The following is a 19,146-nucleotide window of genomic DNA, read 5'->3' as shown; positions in this document are numbered from 1 at the left end:
CAGTTTATATGTAAAAGTGATCTACTCTCATACCACAAGAAAACCATTTTTATTGCCACACTAATTATTTAGCCAATCTTTTCCCTGTTATATAATAGAAATCATGGATAACAAATATTAGAGCATTTATTTTTATTTACTGATATCATCAGCAGAACATTCATCAAGATGTAATCTGCTGTGTGCATATGAAGGAAGTTCAGTTTATGGTTCAGTAAAACAAATATATTGGCAGTTATTGGAAAATTACCAGCATGTAGTAATGTTTTTTGATTTGTATAAGGACAGAGCAGAATGTTGTTCTTTTGATGAAGTATGTAATAAGTGATTTCCCAATATTTGTTTTATATCCTAGAGATTTGATTCCTATCATTGCTGTTTTGGAATATAACCAGTGGTTTACAAAGCTCTCCACAAGGGACTTCAAACTGGTGAGTCATGTTGAACTGTTACAGATTCACAGCAATTTTATAGCAGCTCTCCATTTTTCTCTCATTTCTCCATTCATTTTTTTCTAGTTGAAAGCATTTCAAATACAACTTCTTTGGCTATGTTAACAACAGTTCCTGGAGTATTGGAGCCTGAAATTGCAATCCAATTCAATTTCTATAGATGATATCAGTCTTCATAAGTTGAAAACTGAAAGTAACTGATGTCTAGGGAGGTGATGTGATGACAAGCTACGAAAGGAACATTATTGTACATTCATCATGATAGTTAATAAAAAATAAAAGAAATGTACTTTTGATTCAGATAATGGACGGAAAGTGGATAATATTTTTAGACTTTGTCACAGGAACTGCTAGCCATTTTTTGGTTGATGTCCTAGCCATAATGATTATCTCTCACTCTTACATGGGAAATGTGTTTGTGAGTCATGATGCATTAGACGGGAGACTGAAATGGCCCATTCTTGGAGATGTGTTTCCTTATCTGTGGATGGTTGATAATGAGGCTCTAAAAACACTAAAAGAATGTCACACCTTATAATCTTCCACCAAGATCTTGATTCGTCTAGGCATGTTCAAAATGGTTTGAGCTGTGATAGCACAACATAGCTGTTTGTCCTAACTGAAAAAGTTCCACTTGCTATAAACCCCCTTTAAAAAGATACTATTTAAAAGGATGCTAATTACTTCCCAATTTAAAAAAGGAGCTGCAGCCCAGTGAACTTAGTTCGTAAGAAGGTATGATTGCTCTGGTAAAAGTCAGAGAATGGCACATTCTTTGTGGAATTTTATATGCAATCTCTTATCAAAAGAACACATAATTTCTTAAAAACTTTTTTTTTCAAAACACTCCTAGATCCAGAATATAAATTGCTCCAGATTATACTACATACTGCTTGAACATGAACTGCACTATTACTGAAGGTACTGAAAGTATGGCTATTTTCTGTAGGTCAGCAGAACCCAGGAAGATCAAGGCTGCATTTTAGAATGATGATCAAATGTGTCTGTTGTGTGTGAACAAGAAAAAGATTAACTATTCACTGGCTCCAGTTATGTCTTGTGTTAAAATGCACTCAGCATGCTTTAAAATTCCAGAGAGGTTTAAATTGAAGCCTAGAGAATTTTAAGCCATCCTCTCTCAGTTGACTTCGTATTTAGCTTTCACAATATACTGAAATGCCTGTCAAAGAGGATTCTGCAATTTTCCAAGTAGTTAATGAGAAGAGAAACCCTTAAAAATTGAATTTAGTTTTTTAAGATGTTTAAAATGCTTATGTCGAAGATCAGAAAAAACCCACATGTGCAATTGATAATTTGTTCTTTGTACTTGAAAAGATCTCTAAGGTTTAGCAATCTAATGATTTATTGATTATTTAAAAATTGTGACTTCATGCCATTAACTTACAATTGTTTTATGATTTTTCTTTTTTTGATATACTGTTATAAAAATAATTATAAAAAGCTTATGCCTGCAGCTACCTTAAAACCATGACATTTGACTATGGCTTTACATTACTGGTATTCCTTCTGTGTTTTAATCAGTGGTCTTTAGGCAGTTGATTGTCCAAAATCTATATTTCATCTCTCCTCTCCATGCAGGTTATATGTGTGGAACTGCTTGCTGATGAGATTGTATTCTCTTAGGATATCTCAAACACCTTTCAGGGGATGACTTTCAAAGGGTCAAGATAGTTGCTTACATCTTCAGTAATGGATTCTGGGAAGGTCAATGCATCAGTGGCCTTTTTCTGAACTTGCCTTCTTTCCTGAGGGTGCCTGTTTTTTTCAGTCCACAGATGTGTGTGATCAGATCCTGCGAGTTGTGGCCCGGTCAAGCAGGCTGGAGGAGCTGGTTCTGGAGAATGCAGGCCTCAAAACGTGAGTATCTCTCATTGGGTTGAGTGAAAGAATGACTTGGAAACACTGCTGTCAGGAGATGTCAGCAGCAAATTCAGCTATAGCTAATGCCGTTGCTAATAGTGCTGCAACTTCAACTTTGGTAATGCTATAGATTAAACAAAATTATCTGAGGCTTCTGTACACATGATTTATTTTAAATGCTCATACAGAAGTGTTTTCTGCTTGTGCCGTTTCATTCATTTCATTCATCTGCTTTGTTTCATTTTTTATTGGTTGGAAAGTTTGCATTTATTAATATTTTTCTGCACAATTTGCATAATATATTAAGTTCAAGAGATTGCTGCTAGGATTTGTATTGCATAGAAAAAGGTCGGACAATCCTGCTACTAGAGGGCTGCTGTCTCTGCAAGTTTTCTACATCTATTCAAAGTACCTGCACCTGAAATCTGGAAGAAGCTGTTAATATTGGTCCTATTGGTCCTATTGGTCCCAATGAGCTGATTGAGGTTGTTATGAGGGAACGTGGGAAGAAACCTTGTAGATATTCTGACACTCCATGACCAGGACTGCGCACCCTGGTTTAAGGAAAAGTTTAAGGTCATGCTTGAAGATAAAAGGTGATACCGTTAATGTGACACCTTAGATTTTTGATGCAGTTAGACTACAGTCTTTATTTTAAGTGCATGTTCAATAGTATGGGTGGGTTTAGTTTAGCTGAGTGTCAAAATAGGGAGAGGGTTCAGTGTGAGCGAACAGGTTCTCTCATTGGTGAGCTGTTTACTTTAAAAAAAATCCTCAACTATTACTCTGTGGGGGGGGGGGGGGGGGTATTTCAGTGCCCGGTAGAGGACCCTCTACAAAAAGGGCAGATGCAAAGACACCCAGTGATAGTGCCAGCCCATTCTTACAATTCAGACTCACAGTTCAAGAGTTCTAACTAGAGCCAGAGAATGTAGTGTATAATGGAGGGAAGACAGGTACTGTACTTAAACATTGGAGTCCAGTATATCCCATTGGTTTAACCTTCTTAAAAATGGATTTGAAGATAAAACTCCCTAATTACACTTACTGTAAAAACCCCAAATCCTTAAACAAGCATTCTGTTGTCTCCAAATGTTACATTTTTTTCAGAACCCTGGAGTTAGAGGATGTAACTGAATGAATTGTTAGAATTTTATTTCAAGGGGTTATTCTTTAGTTGCCCCTTTTCTGTATTTGCTGGTTTGCATGCAAATTTTATTTATTTATTTGATTTTATTCTGATTTGAATTTGATTTGATTTAATTTGTGTTTTATTTTACCAGTGTTAACATAATAGAAACAACCCATAAAGTGGAGTACATCATACAACAAAGGGGGTGTTGGATGGCATTGTATTTGGAAATGAAGAGCACTCTTCACTACTTGACAATTTGTGGATATGTATTCTGGATATGGGTCTGCAGTTTTTCCAACCAGCTTAGTTCTTAACCAGCTAAATCAGCTAGTTACTGTCTTAACAGCCTCTCCCAGCTCTTGAGATACTGCAATCACATCAACTTTCCAGGGCTAGGATTGGAAAGCCATGCTTCGGATCTTAATTAGGCTTTTTCCTGAAGGAGATACTCTTAACTTTTTGTCATTGTTTTTTTCCTTTTTCTTTGTAGAGATTTTGCACAGAAGCTTGCCAATGCCATCGCCCATAATCCTTGCTCAGGACTTCACACAGTAAACCTTGCAAACAATGGACTTGAAGATCGAGGTATGGAGAACTTGTGCAGGCTTTCATTAATAGCTGTTGGCAAGTGAAGGGGATTAAGGGAGCTTCGCTGTCACTGTTTTGAAATAACTGGCTTTATTGCGAAACATTTATATGTCTGGATATATCAATTTACCCTCACAGCAACCACTGATTGAATTCTGCTCTATACAGAGTCACGTAGATGAATCCTTAAATGAAAAGGAATGTTTTGAATTTCAAATTATGTAGATATTCTGAATATTCTGAAGAGTGTCCAAACTGTCTCCTTTATCCAGTTCTTTATCCAGTCCTTAATGCTTTATTCAAGTGATCCTTTCTTGTGTCTTGCAAAGCGTATACTTTCTTATGAAGCTTATGCTTTGTCTTTTGAAATATAAAGCATATATAGTAGATATGCTATTGGCTAGATGTTAAGTTTTCTGCAAAAACCTTTTGATAATTCTAATGTTTCCTTAGATTTTTCATATTTGTTATAAGACGATTACATCTGAGTGTCGAAAATGAAATCTAATAAACACTTCAGTCTAATCAACACATTTTTCAATTTTATCGGGTTATTTCCAAATCCGTAAATTTAAAAAATGTTTTGACGTGTTTGAAGTGTTAATGATTAATTACTTATGTAGCAAAAATTATTAATACTTGAAGTATCAGTCATTTGATGGCCTTTTACTCATTGAACAAGTCAAATGATTCAGATTTCTTCAGTTACAACAGTGTTTTTTATTAAGTTCATCTTCATTAAATCTTTTATGTAATGGACATCACTTGACTTTCATATTTTCAATTTCTAAGGGTTTTTACATTTATATTTACAAATTACGTAGCCATAAAAGTCAAAATTCTACCTTTTAAGGTAGAGACTTTCAACACATACTTAACATTGCACTAGTCACAGTTGCTGTACTAAATTGTATTTTATAGAATTAAAGCAAGTAAGTTCTTTTTGGGTCTACATCTTGCAGCACCATTGATGGCTTTGGTTTTAAAATCCCAGTGAAATGCACCCCATGTGGCTCAGCCAGTACATGCGTGTGCCTGAGCCTAGATTGAGCTTTATAACTGGGCCATCATGGCTTTGAGTCAGGGTTATGTCACTAGCCGACTAGTGACAGGAGTAGCTTAAGCGACAGTGTGTAATTGAGAACTACCATGGGTAGAATAGGAACAGTCTCTTACAGTCAACTGTAGGGACGCAAGGAGTCTCAGCACAGTTCAGTGAAGGTTTGAGAACAGTCTAATTGTGCAAAAATAGCCATTTCCTGAGAACACTGAAGGAGACACACACAAGGTGTATTTCCCACCATGACCCGAATTACAACAGAGTTTACAGAGCCATGTTCACTCTGTGCTATTACTCTATGCTATTAATGGGGGCTTATGAGTGACGATTCCACTTACTCTATGGACTAGTGGCTATTCCTGATGATGTTATCTGGCCTTTCAGCCAATTCTGAGATATTGTGTACAACAGCAGGTGTCTGGTTAAAATTCACTCAAGCCAGACCAGATGTATTGATCACAGGCCAGTATCAGACTTCTACACTCTCCCCTCTTGCCTGCCGTGTGCTTGAAGACTTCTAGCTCTGTCTGTGAGGGACATAAGCTCCTCTCCAGTCTGTGCTGATGCTCCAGTACGGAACTGTGGAGCCTGTGATGTTCTGCAGGCTGATTGCCTTGAAGGTGGGCAGGTCAGAGCTGCCTGTCTGCTCTTCCTCATCATGCCCCGTCCACGGTCATGGGGCTCATAGCCGCCATGCCCTGATGTGCAAAACACATAGTTGACTATTCCAAATTGAATGGGTATAGCAAAAAAAGTACAGATTACAATTAAAAAATACAGTGAAGTCATCAACATTTGAGAATACTTTCAGTTTCTATATTATACTGTATAATAGCTTATAAGGTGTTCAACACCTTCAAATCTCAGCAGAGGCTATGATTTGTTCAGCAGAACCTTTTAATGAAAAGGTTTTGGAAAGCAGCAGAGATTCAGATGCATTAGTAGTGAGGGATCCTCTACAGGAGTACTTGTTATTTTCAAGGGTGTATTAGAATGAGCAGACAATGGAACATTTGTCCCACTTGTCTGTAGCAGAATGACATTACTGCATGACAATGAGCTCAATCCAAAGGCATTTTTGTGTTCACACACCTCTTGACTCAGACAAAAAGTGTTGTGGGAAAGGTAAAAGACAGCTCAGATCTCTTTTAGGGATTTCCCATCCATGGAGGTCTTCAACAACAGTAACCCCTCTTTCTAATTATTTTCTCTTTCTTCTGCCTTTTTTGTGACAGGTATTTCCTCTCTGAGCACACAATTTGCCAAGCTCCGAAAGGGCCTCAAACATTTAAATTTGTCAAAAACCTCATTATCACCCAAAGGTAAAATATATTTTGAATGTAAATATTTTTTAGAAACTTTCTGCTTGTCTCCATCGCATGGGTTTGCTTTGACAGTAGTGCTGATTATTTGCTTGTTGGACCCACATGGCTGTTCATGTCAATTCTGGTGAGCTACTGTGTCTTTTACTTGCATTTAGAACTGAAACACGTCCCACTATGCTATTATTAAGTTGATAATTTTACTATTATAATGCAAATAATGTTGTTTTTATTTCTTCCAAGCAAAATGTTAAACTAGAGAAACATAAAAAATGTGGAAGAGTAGAATGGCTCTGGAATCCCATTGAGGGCAAATGCTGAAGCACAGGAGTTTCCATTGTCTTATATGGCTACATGTAGTTTAAACTGAAACTTAGCTTGTCCAGTTAAAAATAATTCTTTTTTGATTGTAGTTATGAGCTCTTCTGGATTATCCAACACAGATGTAATGTAAAGTATTTGCATAAGAAAATAGGAACTGTTACACACTAGTGGAGGCCATTTGATCCACTAGCTCAGTGGTTCTCAAACTGTGGTACGCGTACTTGCAGTGGTATGTGGAATGCCGCCAGGTGGTACGCCAAATGACCCTGGAACTGTGCTGTGTGCGCTGAAAAATTGGGACGGGTTTTCATATTTTGTATTTTAAGATGTGTCAAATACGCAGCCTACGTACTGTGATACAGCGTGCGCTAATACTTCAGTGGACACAAGAGATACTCTGTAATTCTATACCACTCTATAGAAATGTGTGCTACGGACGCAAGTGACCAATTGTATTTAAAAAAAGCTACTGTATCTCCAGCAAATAGGGAGGTAAGAGAATGTGCGTGATTTTGGAACAATGCCAACGTTGTAAACACAGGAATGCATAGAAATACGTGCTACGAACGCTGGTAATCTTGTGAGCACAGGAAAGCGTGATAGATAACAGAAAAATATTTAAGAACTGTTCTAAGTTAATTTGAGAAAAATACACCGAGCGTCTCTGTGTTTCGCTCCCATGCGCATGAAATAAAAACTTAAATACGGAAATAAAAATGGAAACGCAGGAAAATGCAAACTTGCGGATTACTAGAGCAGGTAAGCCACACTATTAGGTGTGGAGAAAAAGGTGCAGAACAGCTCGACCTGCTGCCCCCCCCTGAAAGACAGTCATTAATAGAATTATTGAAATGAAGTATTATATCGAAAGTACGCTGATAGAGCGCGTTAAGATGAGCAGATGTTTTTCACTGTAATTAGATGAGTCTGTAGTCGATTTGGCCAATTTGCTCGTTTACGTTAGATACGGGTTTGAGGATACGTCCCGTGAGGACTTTCTGTTCTGTAAACCGCTACCAACAGGAACTACAGAAGAACACATATTTCAGCTTCTGAATGAATTTATCGAAGAGAATGGCATCCACTGGATAAAATGTGTCAGAGTTTGTACAGACTGTGCTAGAGCAATGACAAGCCGACATAACGGTGTAGTTGCACGAATTAGAGAGGTTGCTCCAGAAATGAATGGATGCATTGCAACATCCACTGCGAGACCTTTGCCATCAAGAAAATGCCTGACGATTTAAAATCTATTAGACTCTGTTGTGAATTGTATCAAGGCTCGAAAAATTAATTCACATCTGCTTTGCTCGACTAAACAGGCTCACCCCCTCTCACTGAAATGGTGCTTTTTTATTATTTTTATTTGTTGTTGTTACTGTTTTTTTTCTGTAAAACACTTTGAGAAGCCACCTTTAAAGGCGCTACGAAGTTTATTATTATAATATTTATTATATGTATGTGTGAGTGTGTTTGCACTCGCGCTCATGTTGGTCATTAAGAATTTCTGGGGTTCCTATGAGATGATGACTTGTAGGTGGTACTTGGATGCTTTGGTTGGATTAGGGGTGGTACTTGGTCCAAAAAGTTTGAGAACCACTGCACTAGCTTGATCCAGCTTGTTTGGTTGCTAATACCTAATTGGTGGATCTCATCTACTGTAGCTGTTTCTGATAGAAGCCATTGTAATGACTTTTGCTGACAAAATGTCCAAGACTGCAAAAGCCTGATCTGTAAAGAATTACCATCTGTTTCCATCTTAAACACACACACCCTACGTTTTCTGGCTTGTGTTTCACTGTTGATCCTGAGCATATCCATTGGGTTAACTATGTCAGTGACATTGACGATATTGAACACATAATTGAGTCTTCTTAAAATGTTTTGTCCAAGATATTCAATGCTTTTACCAGGCCTGTGTAAGACATCAACTAATGCACAGGAATGCACTTTGTTTCTCTCCATAAGACCAACAAAAAACCAACAGTACTTTTTTTTTATGAAGTGGTGGAAAAAAAGCATCTACTTTTCTCAATGAAGTCTTACAATTGTACAATTTTAACATATCTGCTCTGACCTAAATTCTACATTGTAGTAACATACCCTAACAATTAATATTCCAATGGTTAATCCTTTGATTGTCTAAAAGAGGAAAATAATTTACAGTAAAATAATAATGGTATGGCTTCAGTTTGGAATTATCCCTCTTGTAAATGTCATTTAATAAAAAAATACACAGTCCTCATGTTTTCATTTCTCATTGTTGAATACCTGTCCAACACTGAGTTTAGAAAATAATAATTTTATTCAAATTATTAGATTAAAAATCAAAGTTCAATAATTTGTCCCAAAAGGAGATTCTTACACTATTTTATGTACTAAGAAGAGGAAAATAAGTCATAGGAAAGGATTTTCATAGTGTCCCAATAAATGAAGGCCTTTTTTGATGCTCTCCAACGTCTTTCTCGCCCACTGGCAGTCTCCACAATGTCTTCTGAGGCTTTTGCTATTTTCATTGAATTCACAAAGGGAGCTCAAATGCTAATTTCAGAAAGAGTACTCCTTAAGGGGGAGCATTGGGTTAAGAATCATAAATGTGTTTTGCCCTTGATAAGATAAATACATTCAATGGTCTCTGTTGAATTGATATGTATATTTTCTTTTTGGTTTTGTTAGTGTTCACACCCCTTAATATAAAGACTCCTATTTCTCATATCATTGATTGCATTCAAGGTAGCTTTTCAAGTTGTAGCCAACTTTATAGGCCTCCCAATTTTTTGCTGACAGAAACCTTCATTATGTACAGTATATTTCTGATTATGCAGATTTGATACAATAGAAATACATTTGATTCAGTTCTGAGAGGCTTGCTTGTGGAAAACTCAGAGCCTACCCCTGTCCAGTACTGCTACTGAATACCAATGTCAAATGAACAAGGGACTAGCATAACCATTTCCACAGAAAGGACAACAACAGAGAAATATCTATCAAACTATATTATTTTCACTTCATGTGTTAAGATTGCCAGCAGCTATATCTCCCTGCAGCTCACAACTGGCAGCCCACTGAAGCTAAACAGATGTGAGCCTGGCCAGTACCTGGATGGGAAAGTTAAGATTGCTGCTGGAAGAGGTGTTAGTAGGACCATAGGGGGCGCTCAACCTGCTGTCTGTGTGGGTTCTAATGCCCCAGTATAGTGACGGGGATGCCATACTTTAAAAATGGTGCCGTCCTTCAGTTGAGATGTAAAACCAAGGTTGCTCTCTGTGGTTATTAAAAATCCTGAGGTGTTTCTTAAAAAGAGTATGAGTGTTACCCCAGTGTCCTGGCCAAATTTCACCCTGGTCTTTACCAATCATGGCCTCCTAATAATCCCATCTATGAATTGGCTTCATCACTCTGTTCTCCTCCCCACTGCTAGCTGGTGTGTGGTGAGCATACTGTGTGCACTGTGGCTGCTGTCGCATCATCCAGGTGATGGCTACGCACTGGTGGTGGAAAGGGTTGCACATATATGATGCTTGAGGTGTTTCAGGGAATTGCACATGGAACACTCAGTTAGGCTTCTCATTCTTCACCTTGGAATTTAAAAAACAAACGCGGTCATGGAATACGTAATAGTAAAAAATACAGAATGATTTTAGTAAGGAAGCTCCAGGCTGGAAACAATTGACTGATTTCAAAATAATTTGTGCTATCTTGAAGTCCTCATCCTATAACAAGCTGAAGTATTTTCTCTAGGCAAGACCTGATATAATTAAGATGTTGTGGTAGATGACAATAATCCCTTATCTGAAAGAAATCTGATCAGAAAGAAAAACCTGTCAGTGTTGGCATCTGTCAAGCACATGGCATCATTACTTCTCCCATAGATAAAACAAATCTTGAGTAGTTCTGACAACTCACATCTTCTTACCAAGATTCCCTGACAACAAGCTTTCATTTTATGGTGAATCGTAGATTGTGAAAAGAAAGGTGTAAATGCTCTTCAAGTCAGTGGTGATTGACCCTTAAGCTAGAAACTACTTCAGTCTGCCTCTCCTGGGTATGTCTCAAGGGCTAGCATGCCTCAGATGTTAGGAAAGGCCATACAAGTATATAACAGATGCACTCTAATAATGAGTGTGGTGTACATATCATTTTCAGTATTTTCTCTTAATTTGTCTGTGTTTAATATTTCTTTTTTTTTTGCCAGATACAGTAATTTTGTCATTTTGTTATTTTTCAGTTGCTCAGCTTTTCCTTAGATTGAGGCATCTACTGCCTTGCCTCTGGTCCAGCACACTTTGTACGCAGTCACTAAATAACCTATTTCTAAAAAAATCATAAAGGAATTTACACTGAATTACAGACAATTTCTTATATTAAATAATGTCCATCTCATTTGTATGAAAGAGTCACAGTCCTTAAGTACAAGAAGTTCCTTAATTTAACAAACGTCTTAATCAGTACTCCTTAAAGTGTTCTCAGTTTTCAGGAATAAAATATTTTGTGTAATCTTTAAAATTTACTGGACTTGGGGTCTCAAGAATTAGAATTGAAGACCCTTGTGGTCTTAAGACATAGCTGAAACTTTAAGATCTTACAAAAAACACTGCTTGGTGAAAACACTTTTGCATATTTTTTTTCCACATATACTGTAGAAGAGGAGCTCACAGAAGTTTGTTTTACTCCAGTAGTACTCCTAGTCAGTCAATATCTCCGAGCTGAATCAGGACAGCAGTTCTTGAACATTATTCGGAGGGCCTCCTTTTTAAAGTTGACGTTTTTTCTCACCTCTGGAGTCTACCAGCAGGTCCCAGAGCTTCCACCACGCCAGGGTCCAGCCATGGCTTTTCGTGGTCACCTTGGTGATTGACCATGATCTGCTCAGATTCAATGTCCAAGGCCTCAGCTGAGCTACAAGAGAAGTTCTTTCAGTGTAGTTAAACTCTTTCCATGCCAGTTCACTCATCAGACATTCCCATGTCACTTGCGCTGATTGTTTGAGCCTCTCCTGTCTGTCTGGCTGATGTCCTGCACAAAGGATCCAAATTCAACAACGTCGAAACCTACGTACTTCTCTTCAAGTGGCCTTAGACCCAAGAATATGACTGATATGATTAAGTTCTAGAAGGGTTTCCTGATTATTGTGGTTTTAAATTATGTATTGTTTTCCAAAAATTGTGAGGATTACCCAAATCACTGTCTTTCATCCTACATCTTTTCATCCCAAAAATAAATTATGCAGAATTTGTCATAGTGATGGCATCTTTCTAATTTCTGAATTGATTTCTCTGTAATTGTTTTTTTTGCCCCACCAAGAAAAAATGTGCATTACGATACAACTCTCTGTTTTAGAGTTATAAAAATCAATTAAGGTGTAGAGAATATTCCCATGCCTAAATAATCTACTGTTGATTAAAGCCCAAGCTTAAAATACATGTGGTGCTATGTCTTTCATTAAAAGCATTTGTTTTTTTTTCTGTGATATTGGCGTGATACTGGAGTAACAGCCCATGTTGTTTCAGGGGTGAACAGCCTTGCCCAGTCACTGAGTGCCAACCAGCTGATCCCCAACACCCTCGTTCATCTGGACCTCTCGGGGAACATGCTTCGTGGAGACGACCTTGTGGTGAGTATTCCAGGCCATTTGAACTGCAAAGGGCCGCTGTTCTCAACAACAGCAGTTTAATTTGTGTTAATGTGACTATCGATAGCACAATTTGGCTGCACATGCTTCCTCAGCCTCAACTCAGTATTGATTTCCATGTTTTTTGTTACTTATTTAATCAAACAACGTTAAATCAAGATGATTGACATGGACTACATTTGTAGATACACCCTTTTGCCTCACTTTATGCTTTAGAATGTTTGAGTTGGCTACAATGTATAGTCATTTTATAAGTATGTTACTCCATAAAAAGAATTTAATGCCGGCTGTACCTGCAAAACTAACTATGGCCACCTGCAAGATCAATTTGAGCCCTCCTTTTCCTGGAGACTTCTGATACTTTTGAAAATATGTAACAGCAAGAATGAGAACTATATAACCCCTCTACAAAGCTATGCATTTTGGAGAAGCCATTCCTTATATTTTCAACAACAGGCCATGTATTTAGTCAAAACCAGAATCTTTTCATCTTGACTGGATTATCCAGTTAAATCAGTTTTTCACACTTCAAAACGAAGGTATGATTTTATATCATGCACAAACGAGGTTTGATTTAAAAAACCCACACCCACACACCTTCTGAGATGTAATAGCTTGGCTCATGACTCTCTGGTCATACTGACTCCATGCCACATTACAGTCATAGGCAAATATAAATCTGAATTTAGTATCATCATTAGAGACTGTGTTCTGATTAATGTCTGGTATGGAATGAAATAGATCGAAACTTTGGTTTTCAGTTTATCTGATTAATCCTGCACTCAAGTTTTATTTTTCAGGTATCAGTATGATAATGATTTGCTTGTCAGATTGATGGAACATTGTTGCACTTGCATGTAGGACTCTAGTCTTCAATGAGGCTCTGCTGTTATTGTGTTAGAGTAATGTAATGTGATTCGAAAATGATGTGATGGACTGGCATCCCGCCAGAGTGTGTCCTGCCTTGCACTCCTTGCTGGGAGAGGCTCTGGCTCCATTAGAGCCCTGTATTGAATAAAGAGGTTAGAAAATGGAAGGATGAATGGATGGATTCCAAAATAGGGGGAGGAATATACTGTATACCGGTGACTGCTGCAAAAATAGTATACAGACTATATGGGGGCGGTGCGGTGGCTCTGTGGCTAAGGATTTGCGCCTGTGGCTGGAAGGTTGCTGGTTCAAATCCTGCGGCTGGCAGAGGAATCCTACTCCATTGGGCCCGAGCAAGGCCCTTAACCCCAACTGCTCCAGGGGTGCTGTATAAATGGCTGACCCTGCGCTCTGACCCCCAGCTTCTCCCCCTGTCTGTGTGTCTCATGGAGAGCAAGTTAGGGTATGTGAAAAGACAAATTCCTAATACAATAAATTGTATATGGCCAATAAAGTGATCTTATTTCTCTTATACAGGAATATTAGTATATCAAATAGACTATCTGAACTTAATGAAAAATCTTTTCTGGAACTATTTATTAGAAATATTTCTGAAACGGAATTAGGCATGTTGGTGTGTCTTCATCAAGGCAAATTAAGGCAATAATGAGAATGCTTGGATAAATCATACTGTAGAAAGAATACAATTTTAAGTGAGGACGTACATGCTGTCAAGTAAATTTTTTTTTTTCATTTCATTTGAAAAATGAAAATGAAAAAAAAAATGAAAAATACCGTGGAGCGGTAGCTCTGTGGCTAAGGATCTGCGCCTGTGCCTGGAAGGTTGCCGGTTCAAATCCCACAGCCGGCAGAGGATTCCTACTCCGTTGGGCCCCTGAGCAAGGTCCTTAACCCCAACTGCTCCAGGGGCGCTGTACAATGGCTGACCCTGCGCTCTGACCCCAAGCTCTCTCCTTGTCTGTGTGTCTGTGTCTCATGGAGAAAAAGCTGGGGTATGTGAAAAGATGAATTCCTAATGCAAGAAATTGTATAGGGTTAATAAAGAAACATTATCATTATTATCATTATTTGCCATTCTACAAAAAAGGTCAGTTGTATCAAGGGGGGTTTAAAGTGTCTATAATAATTAGTGCTGCTTATTTTAGAAAGGGACTTCTGCCACAGTCCAAGGCTCCAGTGTGTCTGGGATCACTAGATAAAGCAAGTTTAATCTCTTGACACAGCTGCAAGTGGTAGCTAGCTAGATAATAGACTAAAATATAAGAATGGATACAAGTGAGAGGAAGCCATTTGGCCTATCTAATTCGGTTTCTCAGTAGATACTTGATGCCAGGATCTGCTCGCACTATTTCTTGTAAGACGCAGTGGCATCAGCTTTAACGTGACTTGTTGCAGCATTTACACACTATGACAACCTGTCATAAAATAGAAGAGCCCGGGTCTACAGAAGCACCAAACACTGAGCTGTAAGGTTTATTTACAAATAAAGCAGTACGCTTTATTTACAGCGTGGGCAATTAAAAAAACACAACAAACAAAGCAAACACCAAAACAAAAACCTTAGCTCCTTTATGAGTTATTAACTTGTTTGAGTTCCTCTCTATTACAGCAGAGAAGCTAGACTGCTTATTGGCCTCAAACCTCAAAAAAGCCAATCTCGCATCTCCCCTGAAATTCTTTTCAAAAACGTCCTAACGTTCAAAAATCAGTTAAGTTTAGTGGGATCCTTAAGTCCACAGTCAGTCCTTCTCCTTCCAGTGAATGGTGCACAGAGAGGTTCTGCCCTCTGCTCTTCAGGTGGCAGACATTAACTAACTGACATGGGAAGCCTCTGCATCCTGCGACAGCCACCTGACCAATTGTCTTCCTGGATTTGGTCAGGTGACAGAGAGCAGCAGCTCACTCCCCCAGAGGTTTCTGGGGAATGTGGTCCTGACAGTTCTGTGCTCCACAATACCTTTCTGTTCAGTTTTAATAGGCTTTGCCATAAATTGTTGTATTTCATATTCCACATATTCTTCACAGCTTTTAGTATGGTTAATTTATTTTAGCCTCTCTTTTGTAAATCTGCTAGATACTAGATTTTGGTGTATTTTGATGCAGTTTATTGATGAACATAATTTAACATTGTTTGTTCAATTGGTTACATTTTCAATAATTATTGTGTTGACATCAGTACTTTGTAATTATCTGATTTGTGTGAAAATGAATGTTTGGGATTTTAATTGTTCACGTTTTGAAAATCATTGGGGTGTTGAGATTTAATTTTTTTCCAGTTTTACCTTGACCCCAGTAATTTTAGTCAAGCACTGTATTGAGGTCTCAGGGGAATGAGAGAGAGGTGAAAGGACATGAATTGCTTTGTTCTTCTACACAGGGAAGGGGCTGTGATCCAAGTTTTATAATTTCAAGAGGTATTGATGAAGTCAACCCAAGGGATTAAATCAAGCACAACATTGAATGGAAACAGATCCCAAATGGAATCTAACAGTAGATCTTTCCTTAAAGTAGTGGCTGGAGCACTGAAATAAGCTAGACGGTTCTTGTTTGTTTCCCTTCTTGTGTTCAAAAGCTCAAATACTTTATTATACTACAAGGAATTAAAGACAAGGACAGGAAGCATGCCCTGCAGCATCAAAAGCCTTTTAACAGTTTTTGACTATGCTTTTGTCACATGAGAGTTACTAATTGTTTACTAAGGTCCTATTTCTCTTAAAATTACAGTACCTTTTTTGCATCCCACAGAATCTGTACAGTTTCCTGGGCCAACCCAACAACCTCTCTACCCTGGATTTGTCCAATTCAGACTGTCCGCTTGACATGGTTAGTGAAATTCAAAAAACTGTTCTTTGTGTCTCTGATGAAAAGTATTTTGTTCTTGTTGTAATTTTCATTATATGGTTTGTTTTGAAGTTGCCATCTGGTTTGCAAGATGTATTAAATTCACAGAATAACATAAAATATTGCCATTTGTTTTCATTTCCTAGAATGAAGATTGCTCCAAATGTGTGAATATAAATCTGAAGTTCTTTTTTAGATGAAGATTTCCATTAAAGCAACTTGTGTTTTATATAATGTGCATGGGATGTGGCTGTTATATTTTTACAATATTGTGATTATCCTGCTTTTGGAACATAAATATTTCAATTAAAATTAATCAGTACAGAGAAACTGGGAAGCATATCAAAAAGCAGAAAAGAAAATATTGTAAAAGAGACACAAAAATATGGTAAGAGAGAAATGTGATTAGTTTGATTTGGAATGCATGAAAAATGCACGCACTCCTGAGAATTACAAGAAACTAAGAAGAAAATTGGAGATTTTTTTCAGGTTACTTATCAACAACATGAATATAGGCACTGTATTTTTCCCCAGGTGTGTGCTGCTCTTCTTCGAGGCTGTCTGGAACACCTAACTGTTTTGAACATGTCAAAGAGTGTCTTCTCTCACAGGTGAGCTTTACAATTGCATACTTGGTAGATAATAGTTAAACATTTTAATCAGTAACTGATAGCTTTGACAAAACAAGCATTTACAATATTTGGAAAAAATAGGAAAAAAACTTGTTCTTCATTTCTGTGTACTGTCATTAGAACACAGTGGAACAGTGATTAAACATCCACGTAAATAAATATTGCCATGTAATGAAAACTGATGATTTCTCTGTCATTTCACAGTTCTGGTGTCTTTTTTTTCTGTTATCCTTACAGGGATTAGTTAAATTAGAAAAAAACATCTGAGCTGTTGTTGATAAGGGTTCAAAGAGGCTGCCGGCTCTCTTTAGTAACAAATCAGGTTAAGACTTGGATCAAAAATTCACTTTCACTAGGCATTGCCAAACTACAAACAGAGCACAGTGCACGGTGGTGAAATTTTCCTTATCAGGGAAATAAGACTGAATTAAATAATTCCACTTATATACTTATATTGTGTGTATATTAAGAGAGCGATTCTGTCTAATCTGGCAATGCTTTCTTCTGTATTGTAGAGTAAGCAAGCCTTGTGTTTCATCTGCCTCATTTAATGAAATTAATTTTCCATGCACACTTCATCTAAGGGCTGGAATTTCTGTAGTGTATACAGTTTGTACCTACAGTCTAAAGCCATTTGAACTCTCTTGAACCAAAGTGTAATTTTTTGGAAAAACTAAACTTTTATACAGTATGTTTACTGGTGAAAAATCTGTAGTACAATCTGGTAACACATCACTAAGCAATCACTAAGTTGATCAGAGCAGAAACAATCTATTCTGAGGGAAATGATTGTAACTGTGTTATAGTTAAAAATGGTTAAATTGATTTAGGACAGGAACAACACCCACCTGAAGGTCAATCAGTTGCGTCCAGTCCAATGAGTCCCACCACTTTTCTTATAGCCATTTTTTAGTTTAATATAAGCGTTTTTATAAATGTGAGCTTATTTAAAACCAATATTTTCCTTAACTTGAGTTAACTTAAGGGTAGTGTTTTAAGTCATTGTACCTGAGTGAAGACAGAGAGCAGCTATCAAGATATAGAAAGTACTGTTAATAGGGTAACTGATGTGTGGAGGCTCGTGTATGGCTCCTGGACTAAAATTGTAAAAGTAGTAAAAATTCTATTTATTTCTGCTCATAGGTTTAAGTAAATACATTTGATATCTTATCTGTGGCAGGGACCCCACTCCAACTCAGATTAAATGATTAATCTCCCACTGTAGTGAAACCTTACACATACTTAGGTGACAGGATAAACCTTTCCCATTAAATTACCACCCAACAGACCTCATGGCTATATAGTACACATTTAAGCAGAATGCAGTACAGCACATTTGCTGTATCTCTGTTGAAACAGGACCTTGCACTGAATTTCATGAATTCTTTGTCAGTCCTTTGTTTCTACTTAATAATTAATGAATGGAGCTTTAGATGCCAGTGGCTGTTCTGGTAGATTGATTTTTACATTATTTGTTCTTTTATTTTTGTACCTCTGTTAGGGGATTTAAATAACTTATTAAACATGTATTACATTATTCTAATGTGCTGTTTCATCAAGGTTAGAGTTGTTTATTTTTCATTTACCATAGTGGTGCATCTTTATATTTAATTCTCTAATATTCTTCAGTATATTTAATTATTTTATGAATAATAGGTTTTTGGGTGCTTTTCATCCTTTTATATTATTATAGGGGTGCAAGTCTAAATATTTTTATTATTCAAATATTGTAGATCCTGAATTTTTTAACATGCATATTTTTTTTATTATAATGGTTAACGTTTGTGAATTCAATCCAATATGTATTATAAAACTGGGATTTGCAGACTTTACAAAATACTCAGATAGTATCTTAAATGCTCCAATTTATAGTGTTCTTGTCCATAACGGTTCTCTTAAACATAAAGATGTTTATGGTTTTAGACACACCTTGAGCCTGAAACTGAGTTTTTACAATCAAAAGCATCTTGATAAGCTTTGTAAAACTGATTTTGTTCCATAAATTTGTTCTTTAATTTATACTGCAATGAGCAATGGCATAAGAGGGTATAGGAGGGGTTGTTAATCAAAACACAGACAGCTGTGGGAGGGGCAGAATATAATTCAGATTGTAAAAAGGACTATTGAGTGTGGATAACCTGACAAAATACCCGTAGCCTAGAATTTGATCATGCAACAGTTAAGCTGGATTTTATTCGTTTATAATTCAGCACATACTATATTTATTGTTCATCATCCTTATTTACCTGCAGAAGTGCATTACAGGAATAACAATGTCCATAGTTATTTTGAAACCACACCTTATTACTGTGCTGTTAAATTTTGGCAAGCCTGCACAATGTTTCAAATTGTAACTGCAGAGTAAGACAAAACACAGAATTTGTATTA

The 19,146-nt window shown here is 37.2% G+C and overlaps 1 protein-coding gene across 3 annotated transcripts in view; it reads left to right on the top strand.

Annotated features, from left to right (window-relative positions):
• The window catches only part of carmil1 (capping protein regulator and myosin 1 linker 1), a 112,232-nt gene that overhangs the window by 42,496 nt on the left and 50,590 nt on the right, over positions 1 to 19,146 (top strand). For all 3 annotated transcript variants that reach the window (XM_088929500.1, XM_088929502.1, XM_088929499.1), the window contains exons 9-15: positions 356 to 431; positions 2,242 to 2,330; positions 3,959 to 4,053; positions 6,352 to 6,438; positions 12,273 to 12,376; positions 16,031 to 16,108; positions 16,661 to 16,737. In XM_088929500.1, the coding sequence (XP_088785626.1) occupies positions 356 to 431; positions 2,242 to 2,330; positions 3,959 to 4,053; positions 6,352 to 6,438; positions 12,273 to 12,376; positions 16,031 to 16,108; positions 16,661 to 16,737 (606 nt within the window). The remainder of the gene's footprint in view (positions 1 to 355; positions 432 to 2,241; positions 2,331 to 3,958; positions 4,054 to 6,351; positions 6,439 to 12,272; positions 12,377 to 16,030; positions 16,109 to 16,660; positions 16,738 to 19,146) is intronic.

The sequence above is a fragment of the Atractosteus spatula genome, chromosome 12 (genome assembly GCF_055471065.1).
Source record: "Atractosteus spatula isolate fAtrSpa1 chromosome 12, fAtrSpa1.hap1, whole genome shotgun sequence".
Lineage (NCBI taxonomy): Eukaryota > Metazoa > Chordata > Actinopteri > Semionotiformes > Lepisosteidae > Atractosteus > Atractosteus spatula.
Note: the sequence above shows the minus strand (reverse complement) of the source record. Positions and strands in the feature narration are given on the sequence as shown.